General features: G+C 36.7%; 1 protein-coding gene across 2 annotated transcripts in view; it reads left to right on the forward strand.

Annotated features, from left to right (window-relative positions):
* LOC145675438 (uncharacterized) overlaps positions 1–13,359 on the forward strand; it is a 319,574-nt gene extending 306,215 nt beyond the window's left edge. For both annotated transcript variants that reach the window (XM_081745856.1, XM_081745857.1), the window contains exon 4: positions 12,607–13,359. In XM_081745856.1, the coding sequence (XP_081601982.1) occupies positions 12,607–12,934 (328 nt within the window). In that variant the 3' untranslated portion in view covers positions 12,935–13,359. The remainder of the gene's footprint in view (positions 1–12,606) is intronic.
* The last annotated feature ends 2,944 nt before the right edge of the window (positions 13,360–16,303 follow it).

Raw genomic sequence — 16,303 nt, forward strand, 5'->3', positions numbered from 1 at the left:
TAAGATTATGAATTTCTTTATGGATATCGTTCTTATCTTTCTCAACATCAGTTTCCTCAATCAACATAAACGTCTCTTCGAACAACTTCTTTTCAAAGAACATGCATCAGCGTTTCTACTAAACGAAACGCATCTCACCTCGCATGTCTTGTAAGTTCTCAGGATGCACGTGCCTCCCGACAATCTTTCAAGCCGACAATCAAACACCAGCCCTCAGCGCCATGGCGGCGTACTCATTGAATTTGCTTCTCAGTTACCTTTTCGTACTTTCCAAGCTCCTATTTCCAACCTTCCAGAATATCTTATCAGACCCGTCTATTCCAAAGCTTTATACATCACCTTGGCGACCATCTACGGCCGCCCCGGCCATGCAATACCATACTTCTTTCTTCAGTGTATCGCAAACAACTTTCGCCACTTCATTATCATGGTCGATATTAACATTCACAGTAGACCCGCTTGCCAGAAGGCTGAATTCCAGGACTTCGTTAAAACACGCATACCTTGCATTCTGCATAAACTTCCAAAATCAACACGCCCTCTCTCAGATACCACACCGGACGTTCTCATCGCCTCAACTACCTTTGCCAGCAAATGCCATATCGAAGTCTTAGACCCCCTTGGCAACGAACACTTTCCAGTCAATTTAACTATCAGACATTCTTTTCGCTACCACTGTTCTGTACACATTCCACCTAGGGAGGTCCCTAGATTTGACAAAGCTAATTGGGATAACTACAAACTTCATCTCACTTCTAAGCTTGAACATCTCGAGCCAGCAAATACTGAGGATGTACTATACTCGACACTGAATGCTATCACCTCTTCTATCCATACAACATCTGCCGAGAATATACCTATCTCGCAAGTACATCCATAACGTCCTCGATTACCGCCTCAATACCTTCATATGATCAGATGTTCTCGACAATTTTACTGAGAGTACGTGCGTACAAAGAACGAAGAGGCTCTACGCCATCACCGACAACTCCAACGTACGGTTGGTAACTACGTTATAGCCTATAAACTTCGAAACTGGGTCAAAACGTGCAATACACTGGACGCAACTTAACATCCTACCAAATACTGGAAGAGATTTAATGCATTGACTGGCAAACTCACTCGAACACCTTATCCTCTCATTGACGGTGATCATCCATTCATCTCAGATAGTGCCAAAACTGATGCCTTTGCGGATCACCTCCAAACCATCTTCACGCCATTTCCTCCTGAAAGGTCTGAACGACGCCATCCTACATATACGTTTAACGTTGATTCTCCTGATCTTCTACCCAGTACAGAGCATACCTTTCCAGCTCATCACGAACTTACCACACCTATCACAGTTCCAGAAATTCGTGAAGTCACAGCTCTCAAACGTAACACTGCTCCAGGCATGGACCTTATATGCTACCGTCACATTAAAGAGAGTCCTTTCTGTTTACTGCACCTGTTAGCCCATATTTGCATTTTCATTTTATGTACCGGTATCATTCCCGTCAATTGGAAACCCTCCAAGACTTTAATCTTTCTAAAACCTAACAAGCCAGCTACCTCAGTATCATCTTACCGTCCAATACAATCAACCACAGTTTTCTGCAAAATTCTCGAACGTATTCTTGTTAACAGACTTCATTCACATTTCTCTCGCCCTCTCATCATTCCGCTCCATCCATGTTTACTTCTATTCTACCTTGAGAAAGCTTTCAATTAGGTGTGGCATATTGCGCTTTTCTTTAAGCTTCTGTTCTGTAAACTACCAATGTGCTACATCCGATCCATTTTCAAGTTTCTATCATGTCGCATTGCATACATATTTGTAAACAGCTCCTTATCACACCCTGTCTTTATTCATTCCGGCGTTCCACAGGGCTCAGCATTATCTCCACTTCTGTATCTGCTCTTCGTTGCCGATCTTCCTCCACTTCCAGTTTGCAGACGACACAGCATTTCTTGCTCTCGGCAAAACGATCCATCAATTGAACACTGCACTCCAATCTGCCATCGATATCTTTGTTAGTTGGTGCTCGAAATGGCAATTGCGCCTAAATTCTGAGAATACTCAAGCAATAGTTTTTCTTGAACCTAAGAGACAGCCCCGCGTGCATAGAAACCCAACACGCCGGAACCTTACTCTTCTTGATACTCCCATCAAACCTACCAAACACGTTAAGTACCTAGGTCTTACATTGGATACTCACCTCACATGGCGTCCTCACTTAGCTCAGATTATCACTAAATCCTACAGAAGACTGAATCTTCTTCGCCGACTCACTGCCACAATGGGACCTACAGGCAGATACCATTCTCACAACATATAATGTGTTCATACGACTTGTCCTCACCTATAGGTTCACAGCTTGGGTCGCTGCACATTTAACCTTTTACAATAAGCTCAAGATCCCAGAACGACACGCCCTACGTATTGCACATCGTATCAAGCTACCCAGTCCTACACAAGATCTGTATGATCGCATCTTCTTTCCTCATATCCTTTACCACATCGACAAACTTCGACTTTCCTACATCATTAATAGACTGGCTCAGAAGCATCCCCTTTTCCTTGATATTCTACACAGTAATATCGACTACGCTCCACAACATCCTGTTCGACTCCCGCCACTCTCCCTCCTCTTTACTTTATACCGTTATTCACTCCCACCAAATCATCCAGATCAAGACATCGCAGCTGCCTTTGCCATTCATTCAGATTCGCACTGCATCTTCCAATCATACGCACAGTAATCCGTCTCTTCTAACAAAGCTCATTGTGTCTCTCATCATGATCCTGAGCAGCCCCAGATCGGAAGATAACATGCATTCGTCTAATTAACCCTTCCCTTTACTGTGTTGTGGCGTTCAGTGCACCTCACCCTCATCTCCAACTCATCACCCATAATGTCTGCTATGGTACTTGAATACCATCTAATTTATGATCAATAAAGTTAATATAAATAAATAAATCACTCAGACCATCCTTGCTGCCTCCTTTCCATATTAATATTCCTTCTCTTCCCGAGAAAAGGGCATAACCCTTGTAAAGGGCTAGCATTGTAAAAAAAATAAAAAAATGATAAAAAAGCGTTTCCATCGATGTTGTAGCATTTTAATAGATAGATAGTATATATTTTCCCCTCCCTATCTTGCGGGCCATGACATCGGAAGTGTCACCGTTCATCTCAGCAAACCCTAGAAATGTGGATTCAGCACTAATATCGGTCTTTTCGATGATTTTTAAATATTTCTACCTCCACTCCTCAAAGTTGCAGGTTTGGATTTGGATTTGAACGGGATCGAAAGTATCACTGTTCATCTAAGGGACCCAGAAAACTATAGATTCGACACGGACAGTAGCCATTTTCGATCATTTTATATATAATTTTCTCCCCTTCTCCCAAGTGGCGGGGCTGATTTTGGATTTAAACCGGATCAGAAATGTCACTGTTCATCTGAATGATCCCGAAAACTATGGATTAGACACTAATATTGGTCATTTTTGATCATTATTATATATATAAAAATTCCCTCCCCCCGTGCTGCGGCACACCGCATCAGAATTGCCACTGTTAATCTCAGCTACTCCTAAAACTATGGATTCGACACTAATATTAGTGATTTTCGATCATTTTTAATGTTTATCCCCTTCACTACGTTGTATTCTCCCCCTCCCCATTTATCAGGGCTGAACTTGGATTAAAACACTATCAGAAGTGTCACTTTTTCTCTCATCGATCCCGAAAACTATGGATTCAACACTAATATCGGTCATTATGGATCATTTTTAAATTTCTCTCCCTCTCCTCCTCCCGTACGTTGTATCCTCAAAATGAATAGCCTAAAGTAACCCCTGTCCCTAAATTCATGTATGTTGAATATTTGATTGAGGTTGGTCGGGTGGTTCAAGAGTGATGAAGTTACAAAGGCAGTCCTTTTTATTTTATTTTTTTACATATATCTCTTCCCTCCTCCTCCCCTACGTTGGCTCATCAAAGTGAAACTTTAAAAAAATCACCCAAGGCCCGACCCTCATATATATTGAAAATTTGTTCGAGATCGATTGTGTGGTTCAAAAGTTATTAGGTTTTATTATTTTTATTTATACATCCCCCTTCCAATGATCTAATGTTAAAGTGAAATTATAGAAATGTTTCCAGATCCGAACATCATGTATCTTGAAAATTTGATTGAGATCGGTCTTATAGTTCAAGAGTTACTAACTTAAAAAAATAATCACTTTCAGTCTTATATAAATTGATTTTATATACATATATCTCCCTCGTTCTCCTCCATTACGTTGCTCCGTCAAATTTAAATCATAAAACCGATCCCAGGTCTGTACCTCATCTATGTTGAAAATTTGATCAAGATCGGTTGAGTAGTTCAGGATTTAGTAAGTTTTATTTATTTTTTTATTCCCTTCCCCTCCTCGCTCTCAGTTCTACCATCAAAATGAATAGCCTAAAACCAGCCTAGCCTCAAACCTCATCCATGTTACAAATTTGATCGAGATCAGTCGAGCGGTTCAGGAGATTTAGAGTCACAAACATAGTGATTTTCAATTTTATATATATATAGATTAGATGTGACTTTTAGGTAGTCACATCCCGTTCGCATCAATGTATCTGCTTTTAGTAATGATTACAAAGAAAATATGGAAATTTCACTAATACAGCTCACTAGATATCTTGAGTGGAAATAGTACTAAAGAAATTACTGCTTTCTACGATAAATATATGAAAAATCGAATCTCCTTTGAAACATGAATTTGAAGTTCAGTTTTGTCTTTTCATCACTTTGCACTGCAAACGATTTGTGGTGGCAATTGGTGTGCTAGCAGTTCGGTGAAAGGGCGAAGTGGCGTAACTTGAAAACGTGATTTTGAGTTATGACCACCATCTATCCTCATTTAACCTTCTCTATCAACTATAAATTTCATACCGGAATTCCTTATATTAACAGAGGTATGAACGTTCTAAAAATGGCGTATTTTGAAACGTAAAGCAAGATATAACGTTGAACGAGACATTTTAAATCGCTCTCCTGTAAAATTATAAAAATCAAGATACGCCACTTCGCCCTTTCACCGACGTATCGTTGTGAAAGTTGTTTATATCTTGGTTAGAGGAGTCCTACTTGCGACATTTTGTGTTGGATTTGACTGTCCCATAATGGAATTCCTTGTAGCTGTGTTCAAGTTGCTTTGGGATATTGAAGCAATCTTGCTATGTTTTTCTATTTCCTCATTAATACAAAAATATTGGGTTACAATTGGGTTTAGTTTGTCTTTGATGTCTCTGGTAAGCAGGTGTTTGTGTTTGTCACGCGGCTGTGGAAGTGAATCCAATTATAGACAAAGCTCACATTTCCTCATAATGGGGTCATTGCGAATTATAGCTACTATATTATTAAGAATTTCTAAATTTGTTTGTAAGAGTTCTGTTAGTTAGTTTAAGCTACAAATCTTGAAATCTACTCATTTTTCTCTTTATTTGACTATAGTTTCTTTGGTTTGGAAAGCGCGGGAATTTTCACAAAAAGTGCAGAAAATCTTGCAGACGAGTAACATGTCGTGCGTCACATTCAAACTCAGTTCTAATTATTATAACGTAAATTTGAAGTTCTGTTTTGTCTATTGGAACAATGGCTTTTCGATAAGATAGTGTATTTAGTGAGAAGAAAGGCTATAGACACTCGTGAATTCATCGTTCTGAAAATGTTGAGAGTTTTTCTTTTATTATAACTAGTTATGAACTTGACTTAATTAAATCCTATTTCGCAACAAGGTATCTCCTTCGAAAAATGGTTACAAAATATCAAAATCTGGAAATGGTACTAAAAGAATTATAGCTACCACTTTCTACGATAAAGCGAGCGAGAAGTTGAATTCCATTTGAATTTGTAAATTTGTAGATCAATCTTTTGCATTTTTTTTGCAACACTGGCTTATCGGTATTAGGCACGATAAGTGTTTAGGGACATAAAATACTTTTATAACTGTGAATCAATAGTTCTGAAAATGATTAAAACTTTTATTTTGTTACAAAGTTAGTCAGATTTTGAGGTAGTTGACTCCGTTTCTTAAAAGTGTACTTTCTTCAAACAATGGTTCCAAGTAAAATACCGAAATTCTACAAATACAGTTTTGTAGATATCTTTACTGAGAATGGTACTAAATATAATTAGTGTTTTCTGAGATAAAATGGGCGACAAATCGAATACCGTTTAAATTTGTTAATTTGTAGTTGAGTCTTTGTTTCTCAACTCTTCAAACAACAGCTTTCCGATAATAGCTACAAAGAATTTAGTGAGAAGAAAGGCTTTGGGAACATGTGAATTAGTTGTTCTTAATATGTTTGGTATACTTTCATTTATTATAAATTTAGTCTGTCTTTGAGGTACTTGCATCCTGTTTCGCAACAATGTAACTGCTTCCAACATTGGCTAAGGAAAATATCAAATTTCACAAATATGGTTGTCTTGATATCTTTACTGGTAATAGTATTGAAAGCACAATTTCTACAAGGAAAGAAACGAGAAATCGAATCCCGTTTAAATTTGTATATTTGTAATTGTTTTGTTTTGTTTTGATTTGGGTTAAATTTGTTTGGTTTTGTTTTGCAATTGCGTTGCAACAATAACTTCTCGCAAATAGGTATGAAGAGTATTTACTGAGCAGAAAAACGTTTAAAACTTGTGAATCGGCTGTTCTGTCGATGTTGGAACCTTTTGTTTTATTATAAACTAATTCTGTGTCCACATGGAATTTTTAAATTTAAACAACTGTCGTTGTGAAAATGTTTTCTCTGTCAAATTTTTCATCTTTTGGGAGCTTGGCTTTTAATGGAAACTGGAAAGTTGGTAGTATATTTGTTATTTTATTACTATCGTACTTTGAAATATTACATTAGGCATGTGGCAGCATGAACATTTTACAAAAAAATAAGAATGTTTTTCTTTTAGCCATTGTACATTTCTGTCCATAGAAAGCTAGAAACCCTTTCACAGAGTAAATCCAAAAAAGCGAGCCTAGATCAAGCACGATTCCCGCAGATCTATACACTCATCAGGTGTGCTGGTTTCACCTCTTCGAACCTGAAAAACTATAATTTTGACACCAATGTTTTTCGTATTCTCTTACTTTTACATCTCAACCTTTCCCCTCCCCGAGGAATGCTTTCAGTGTCTTATCCTCTCCCCACAGTATATTTTTCATTTGCTAATTTATGCGTATACTGAATTCGTTTGAAATTCTTCCACGAGTCCATGTTCCATTGTTTGGTCCACTGTACGTTTTTTTTTCTGAATCAGAGTTTGTCAAGATATATAAATATGATACAGTAACAATGGAATATTGTACTACCGCCCGACTGTCTTCGGTGTGCAAAAATTCATCATGATATGACGTAGGAAAATGAGTTAAATTAAGATTGTAAGGTTTAGAATCGAAGTTGGGAACCTGGGTTTTTGGGGTATTTTTTAGACTTTCAGTCAAGCAGCTACTGCATCGTCACTATTTATCCTAGGATCATGGTTCATACCTAATTCTCTTTAGAATGGAGCTGGCTTTCAAATGGTACCACTTGCATGCTAATACCGTATACCAGGAGAGGGAAAAGTGATGACAAAGGGAAAATTTTGGGGGAATTTTTTTCACACTTTGGGCCCATCTGTGACGGCCCTGTGTAAACGTAGAGGTCTCAGAAAAATCTGATAAATAGTACCTGGTAGACTGACTGTGTGTGCCAAATTTCAAGTTTCTATCTTGAACACTAAGGGCGGGAGAAATTTTATCAAGAATTCCAACAATGCCTCAAATTACCGCAAAACACTATAATCTCAGGTAAAAAATTTCCTGAGACATCTCTATTTACTCCAGGACTATAATCCGCCAATCATTTTCTTCAGAAAAGAACTGCCTTTCAGGCGGTATCATCCACATGTCTCCACCATGTATCTAAGGCGGGAATATCCCGAAAAAAGGGATTTTTTGGGTCTAAATATCCTTTTTTTCAAATTGTAGCCCCTCTGGACCCCTTGTTATAACGCAGAAATCTAAAAAAATCTGTTAAACACTACTCAGTGGACTTAATGTTTGTGCACAATTTCAATTTTCGAGATGCAAAAATAAGCCCGCCAAAAAAAACCGAAAATGTTCCATATTGCCCTATACAGAAGTATATTTTGATAAAAATTTCCTGACACATCCCTAATTACCCTAGGGTCATATTTCGCCCATCATTCTCTGCAGAATAGAACTGTCTTTCAGGCGGTATCATTCACATGTCTCCATCATGTATCTAAGGCGGGAATATCCCGAAAAAAGGAATTTTTGGGTCTAAATATCCCTTTTTTCAACTTTTATCCTCTCGGGACCCCCTTGTTTTAACGCAGATATCTGAAAACATCTGATAAATGCTACTAGGTAGGCTGAATATTTATGCACAATGTCAATCTTCTAGTTGCAAAAGGAAGCCCGCCATATATATATATACCGACAATGTCCCATATTCCCGTATGCAGAAGGATATTCTGTTAAATTTCCCTGAGACATCCCTAATTACCCTACGATCATGGTTTGCATATGATTCTCTTCAGAATAGAACTGCCTTTCAGGCGGTACCATTAACAGGTCTCTATCATGTATATAAGGCGGGAGAATCCCGAAGAAATGGATTTTTTAGTAAAAATATCCCTTTTTTCAAATTTTGCCCCTCTGGATTCCCCCCTGTTCTAACGCAGAAATCTGAAAAAAATATGGTAAATACGACTCAGTGGGATGAATGTTTTTGCAAAATTTCAATCTTCTACGTGCAAAAATAAGCCCGCCAAAAAATAATGAACATAAGGTTAATTAAATAAAATATATATTTTAGAATTATGACGCCATAACCTCTTATGTCTCGACGCAGGAAGGTCTGAAACCATACGTAAGATCTACAATGCCTCTGGAATTGAAAAAAAAAAACTGAACGAAAAAGCTCAAATAGGAGAGTTCTAACGCAATATACAATGAAACACCCGTATGGTACAAAATGTACCATGGGATCCCCAAAGGTTAAAGAAAAGCATGTGATAACAAATCTCATATTTGATAATAATTTCGGCTTAAACTAGCTGCGACTACATGTAATTCAAACTTGAACTTCAGGAATACACAGTATGAGCGTAGGTAAAAGAAAAAGCAATAATAACGATCGGGATTCGGACCTAGGACTTCACGTAGGAGTCCCTTGCACTAACTATTCATCTAACAGACAATTTCATAAAAACCCTATTTTTTAAAAGTTATGGGTTTGCATCGTTATGGCCGTTTTCATTGTTTTTAATTTTTTTTTCTTTTCAAAAGCCTAATATGTTTACGACGATTTGTTTCTTTTTCCATTAGAGCTTTACAAATGGTGACTTGTGTCTGAGTATTTGGCAGTACTTTATCAGACGGTTCTATCAAATATAACTCAATTAACACAGTAGTAACAAACTTTTTTGCCTTAAAAAGTGTTCCTGAAGAAAAGGAAGTACATTATCTACCCTGTAACTAAGATACAATAAGTCTACCTTCAATCTAACCGGCGCTCTAGCAGTGTGCTAACGTAACTGTATAGGTTTGCTGCTAAAAGCAGCGTCATTGTAGAGTTTGTTGGAGGGGGGGTGGATTATGAACCGACATAAGGATTTCACTTTTTATATCAGTGTTTTACTAATATTTATTCAAACAATGTGTTTATCAAACTCAAAGGACGGGGAATTACATCGTCCTGCCCTGTCCAAATGACGCCTCTGGAACATTTGCTTGCAATTACTGGAAAACAAAATCAAATTAATCAATGAATACCACTCATTTCTCTCGGTAGCAGTAGCTCTGCGCCCGCATTACAGACTTTAGGGAGCACAAAACCTACTCCCGTGATTGACAATTTCTATAGATTTCTCAAGGAACATCTTCCTAGCTTGATGTGATATTCAGTCTTTGAAGAAGGGAAAGAGTACAAATAAAGGCAATTATGAAGATATGGGAACATTTTGTGACTGTTAATTCAGGCTCTACGATGGCATTTCAGAAGAAACGAATGAAAGAGACGATTTTCGAGCTATGAAGCTTGTAAGAATTTTTTTTTGACTGAATGGAAAGAGTATATTACCTCACACAGTCTGCTTTAGACAAGGAGAGGAGGAGGGCGAGTTGAATTGAATACCAGTCGATCGAGACGTGTGTTTCTGAATGCATAAGCAAGTCGCGCAAGAGTTTGTTAGTAATTTGGACTTAAACTTTTTGTAACACTTTTATTGCTTCGATCTGTACATACGATGTTAGAGAGAATAATTAGATAATCCTAAAGAAGAATGAACAAAATACTAGATTTTGTAAAAGTTTGTGAAGTTAGAGGATAGCATGTAGAATGTTTTACTCAAGCAATAAACTGGTGGGGTGATTTGGAGTTTAGTACTTTGTGGTAGACAAACATCGTGCTCGCGGGTTTTCTTGGGGTTCTCCCGTTTCCTCCCACTTTCATTTCACCATTTCATTCATTTCTCATCCTCAGTGTCTCCTTTAGCCTAACCGGCATAATCGTGGGACGTAAAACTGAAAGATTTCATTTCATTTTTTGGAGTTTACCATTCCGTTCAGCCCCAAGACCATATGAGATGGAGACTTACAGTTTAATGTTGAATCCAAATCACATGAACTTCCATAAAAAAATTGAACTCGAGTTTCCCGCGCCGAAGGAGCTTCTTTAACCATATAACCACTAGGAAGTTGTTAGGTAACGAAAGGGCGGTCGTAACGATCTTAGGGTAACTCTGGACAAGTGCCGGAAAGAGAAGGTAGTGGAAGTAGAATTTGTTAATGATGAGGTTATGACGTTAAGACTAGAGAGAAAGAGAAGGATCTAGTATTGGTCAGAAATATCCACATACTACTCAGACTACAGAAGAAATAGGAGAATTGTCAGAATGGAAAATTATAGTACTTTTGGAAGTGGGAAGGAATAGAATCGTATTGTCATAGATAATATAACTTAGGTGAACAGAATGACGGCTGGAAGGACTGGTCAATTTCTAGAGATATACTTCACTAGTACTTGGAAATAGTTAGGACAGAAACTGTGTACTAAGAAAGGATAGGTTAGAAAAAGATACGGCCAAAGGAGGACTTTTAAATAGAGTAATACAGAGAAAGACAAAACTATGTATACGAAATTAGCAATGAATTACAAAAGGAAACAACAAGAGAAAAAATATACACAGGAAACTGTAGACCAACAAAGAATCAGAAAAAGTAAGAACATTTTAGGAAGTACACCTAGAGGTGAGATCTTCCGAAAGTAGGAGAAAACAAGGACATAATGTTATGGCAGTAGAAACTAGAAATCGGAATCAAATCAGGGAGTGAAAGAAAGTCTTACGAAATGTGACAGAATATATTAAGGGCTTACAAGGACAGACCTCGTAACCTAGATCTTGAAGAAGAAAACAATAAGCGAGGATGACAAAAGGTTTACTGTATATTTCAAAACCAGTTTGAAAGAGGTACATCCAATATGAGGAATGAAAAGGCAATCAAAATGGGTTAGTTATATACCAATTATATTAGTTAAGAATAGAGAAGCAAGTGCAAGAATGAGTTGTTCGTACGCAGCAATGAACTATATAAAACAACAGGTGTTTGAGAAAAATAATGATACGATTGGGTAACAAACCGAATTCAGAGATTTGTGAGAATTACAAAACTATTAGGGTTACATCGCAGCAGCTGAACAGCATGTTGCATAAAGGAACAGTGGAGAAAGTTTATAGCTTTACTTTGTAATTAGGGTAAGGACGTAACGGTTGTAATTGACTTATTAAGAGTATTGTTGAAAGGCATAGTGAAAAAAGGAAGAATATGTATGTTGCTCCTTTTTTGGATGTATTTTAGAAGAAGAAAACTTTATTTTGTGGATCTGGAAAGAAAAAGCTAAGAAAGAGACGTTCAAATATTTCATGTGGAATATTGTACTTTGTGGGATTCACAAGTGGACAAGACAAAAAAAAGGGGGTTGGAAGAATTTGATGTTTCTGTGGAGGATGCTCAAAATTTGGTGCAAACCGAATGAAGAAGTGTTAGGAATAATAGAAATGAAGAAACCTTTTAAATGAAAAAGAAAACAAAGCCGTTTGAGTCGTTGACTGAGAGGTAATCGTATAATAAGGGATGTAACAGAAAGAAAAGAAAGAGAAGCAAGAGGCTACAATTGATGCACGGTAAGCAATGTGGTTAGCAATATTATGTAGTCGATATTTCGGTTTTATGTCGTGATTGTCTTGGAGGATTTGTCTAGACGTAACTTCGATCTTTCGTCTTGTATGCTAAGTTTTGAATCATGAGACACTCGTCCTGATTTAAGAGTGAGTAAGACACTCATTATAAAACGGACAATATACAAAAGGAACAGTGAATTGCACTTCAGCGTGTTGATTCTATTTCTATCTTTTGTAAATTTTAAGGACAGCTGAGAACTTTTACATATTTTGTTTAAATTTTAGTGTTATTCTGAATATGTATACATGAGATACAACAAACCTTGAAAATATTTTATCATTATGTATTCTTTATTTTTCTTACAGATGTGAGCTGTCTTTAAGAAATGAATATTTACGGGGTTTTGAAAATAAAGGTGTTGGAACCATATATTTGGACCCTGATGATGAACGAAACCTTCGATTATGGTTTATATCAAACTCCAGTAAAAGGGAAGTTATTTTGAATGCCGTTGTAGGGAAAAAGATCAGATATGTATATTTAAAGGATTTCAGCGTTTTTATCCAATGCCGTGTGGATAATTCGAAGAAATTTCGTGAAGTATTTCTTAAGATGGAGACAAAAGGAGATGCTAAGGAGATAACAATGTTACTGAAGAGTCACATTGAATGTGAATCACTACGAACATTCTAGAATTTGAAGTACTATTTCCCTGTTTCACTTTTAGTTGAAACTCGGAAATTCCTTACTTTATCGTAGAATTTTGTTTAAAAACTTAACGAATTAATAATTTGAAGAGATTCTAATTCGATCAAAAAACTATACACCATGTAGAGTATATGCATAAGATGTAAAGTACAAGTACTGTATACTAAAATGGAAAGAAGGTATATATTGAAGTAGAATAACTTGGAACCAAAATTTCTATTCAAAAATTTTATACATTAGCTGCCATATTTCACTTAAAACATTAATTACATTCCGTAAGTAATACTTTTAGAAAGAGTCAGAAAACTACTTTCTCTCTCTTCGAAGCTTGAGTTTGCACTTTGGTCGCTAAGTGTTTGTAAAAGCTAGTATATGATTATAAAAAATATATTGAGATTAAACCATGTAAATAAAAGGAAAATGCTCTGTTCTTACTAGTCATTTATTTTAACCATTACGTTTTTCTATTTGACAAGTCAGTCAATTTATCACTAGCGGATCCAAAGGGGGGAAGAAAATATAATTCTTTTCATGTTATTTCAACGAAACGAGAAGACAGCAGCATCTGTTGTTGATGTGCTGTTACTACAAACTACTAGGATATCCTCTAGAGTTACAGCTGGTAACATTTTGCGCTCCTTTTGTCCTTTCTATCCAGGCACGTAGCCAGGATTTCGTAATGGGGGGTCCGTGGCATGAAATATTGTGGTTGTAACACCAGGGGCTCGATCATTCTAAACTATTTTACTGGCAACATATATTGGTTTGTTTAGCCAGAATTTCGTAATTGGGGGGTGGCGTGACATGAAATACTCTGGTTATCACACCAGGGGATCGATCCATTTAAAGTATTTTATTGGCAACATTGTTGCTTTGTTAGGACAATAAAATGAGTATATGTTAGTATTTTTTATAACAAACTATGAAGAAATCTCGAGTAAAAGAATATAAAAAGGTAATGAAAAAGATTTTACGATATCTACGTTCCTTCCTCTGTTCATTCAAATATAACAATTTTCCTTTCAATATGACCTAACTACTATAAAAAGTAGTTATCCCCTATTATAAAAAGTACATATACAAAAATGTCTTGTAAAATATTTTACAATATCTGCGTTTCTTTCTCCATTGAATCAAATGTTAACAGCACTTTCATTCCACATAACTTTTTGTTTTTATTCCGTCAACTACTATTTGCTCCAAATGACAAATTAAACAAATGGCAAACTAATTCTGAAATAACATGTTTGATACTGCAGAGAATCGATGACAAAAAATGATGATAAAAAATGTCCACATTATTTCAGAACGGCACTATGGTTTCCAAAGCTTGAAATTTTCCTAACTAGTAGGAAAACTTCTGAGAATTCCGTAACTTTTCTAAAAATTTCATATTCCCTGACACTTGCAGGAAAATCCGTTCACTCGCCACCATGCATTGCAAATAATTTGGCTAATGTGTTCCTCGTAAAGCTGGAGTAGAGAGGGAACAATCAGAAGGGCATATGCCGAGAACGCTGTGCTTAAGTTTGCGTATCATTGGTTACTGCTTATTTAACTTGTCATTTGGAACAAACAGTAAAACACACGTTTAAAGCTTTCTCATTCTATTTCTGACAAATATTTACAAAAGCAACCTCCTTTTCCGTATTCGTGTCATTACATGAAACACCATGTCTTTTTCATTTCTGGTTTCGAAGGAGGTCCGTACCCCTCTCCTTGCCTTCATGCCTGTTTCTATTCTTTCACGCAGAAGGAATGGATATAAACCTCCCGAGGCTGAAGGTGTAACTTGTGCAGAAGATATTAGAATTATTTGAGAGTTCTGTGATGGCTTGCCGTCATTCCCAGCACGAAAGTGAATGAAAAGAAACCTATGACATCAAATAGAATCATTGGTAGTCTTGTACAAGCGTAGAAAACATGCTAATTCCTCCAGTACCGTCCTTTAAAAATTTCTGGTGCCACTTCTGTTTCGGTAGAGAGGCGTAACTGAAAACACTGAATGCGTCAACTGTACGTTGGAAGTGTCAGGAACTACCAGTCTCCTGTATGTTGGAAGTGTCTCTCAACTTCGAAATTATCAGGTGCTGTGATGTATTGTTTTACGCTTGTACGTGTCAAAAACGAAGGTCGAAGAGTATCTTGACAATTCCGAATTTGTGTGTTCCGAGTTCCATGACACTCCAATCCATAAGACTGGGTGCTCACAGCTCTTATTTCTGATATGTGTTTGGATTGGCGTAAATGTTAAGAGGGAGAAGGAGTGAGCCACAGCGGCCGGAATATTGGTGTTCATTTTAACATGAGATCTCAACCACTTTTTAGGTAAATCATGGTTTCATTTCGTTCTTTCGCAAAAATGTCTCAATAGCTCACTCAATATGATGCATCTCATTTTAAAGGCGCAATTTGAACGCTGTGCGTGATATTTTCTTCTTATAAATACAAATAATTATAATCCAAATTCCCATAAGAAAATGATCAAAATTAGAGGGAAAAGTCTTCTGTTTTTTTTACAGTAAGGAAAAGAGATAAAAACTTCGGACGTTTTTGAGAATGGAGTACTATCTTTGTATTTGTGCGATACTATACTATTTTTTAGCTGTTTCCAAATACATCCATTACACAATCGGTGAGAAATTATATCCTTCATTATTGAATCTACAGAAATCAGAAATCTTATTTTTTTGTGTTCATATACTTGGCCGTCTAACTGCTAGATGGCACTATAGTCATTCCTCATCCCACTTTCCTTCTCAGCGGGAGTCAGTCCTTTTGAAAACCTACTTTGAAGCTGTGTTGTAGCTATATCACGCGGCCTGCGTTGGTACTCCTCAGCATAAATACAGCCCAAAGCCAGGAAACATCACAGACAGAAGCCAGAGGCACGAGCAGTGCCTGACATTTCACGAACTCAAACCCGCCAAGACTCAACTAAACATGACCTTGAATTACGTTCTAGAAACCAAACCAATGCTAAGGCACAAACTCACCAACTTCCTATATGAAAATACAAGAAAAAATTCTAACTTTTTGGTTTCAAAGTGATGACATAACAATAATACGAAAAAGGTTTTAATTCGCAGTAACCCAAACATTAATTAAGTAGAGAACATAACAAGCAAAAATAAATAAATAAATAAATAAAAATAAAATAAAATTAAATTAAAAAATAAAAACCTGACAAGTAAGCTCTCCCTGACTCCTTTTTTTAAAATTTCAGTGAGACTGTAAAATATGTCAATACCTTCGTAAAATATATATATTTCAATGTAAAGAAGTTCTTTAAACAAAAGAAAGCTCTGTAGTAAAGTGCTTACCTCTGACCCGTTAGGTCTCTGGTTCGATTCG

The sequence above is a fragment of the Thermobia domestica genome, chromosome 18 (genome assembly GCF_964235325.1).
Source record: "Thermobia domestica chromosome 18, izTheDome1.hap1.1, whole genome shotgun sequence".
Lineage (NCBI taxonomy): Eukaryota > Metazoa > Arthropoda > Insecta > Zygentoma > Lepismatidae > Thermobia > Thermobia domestica.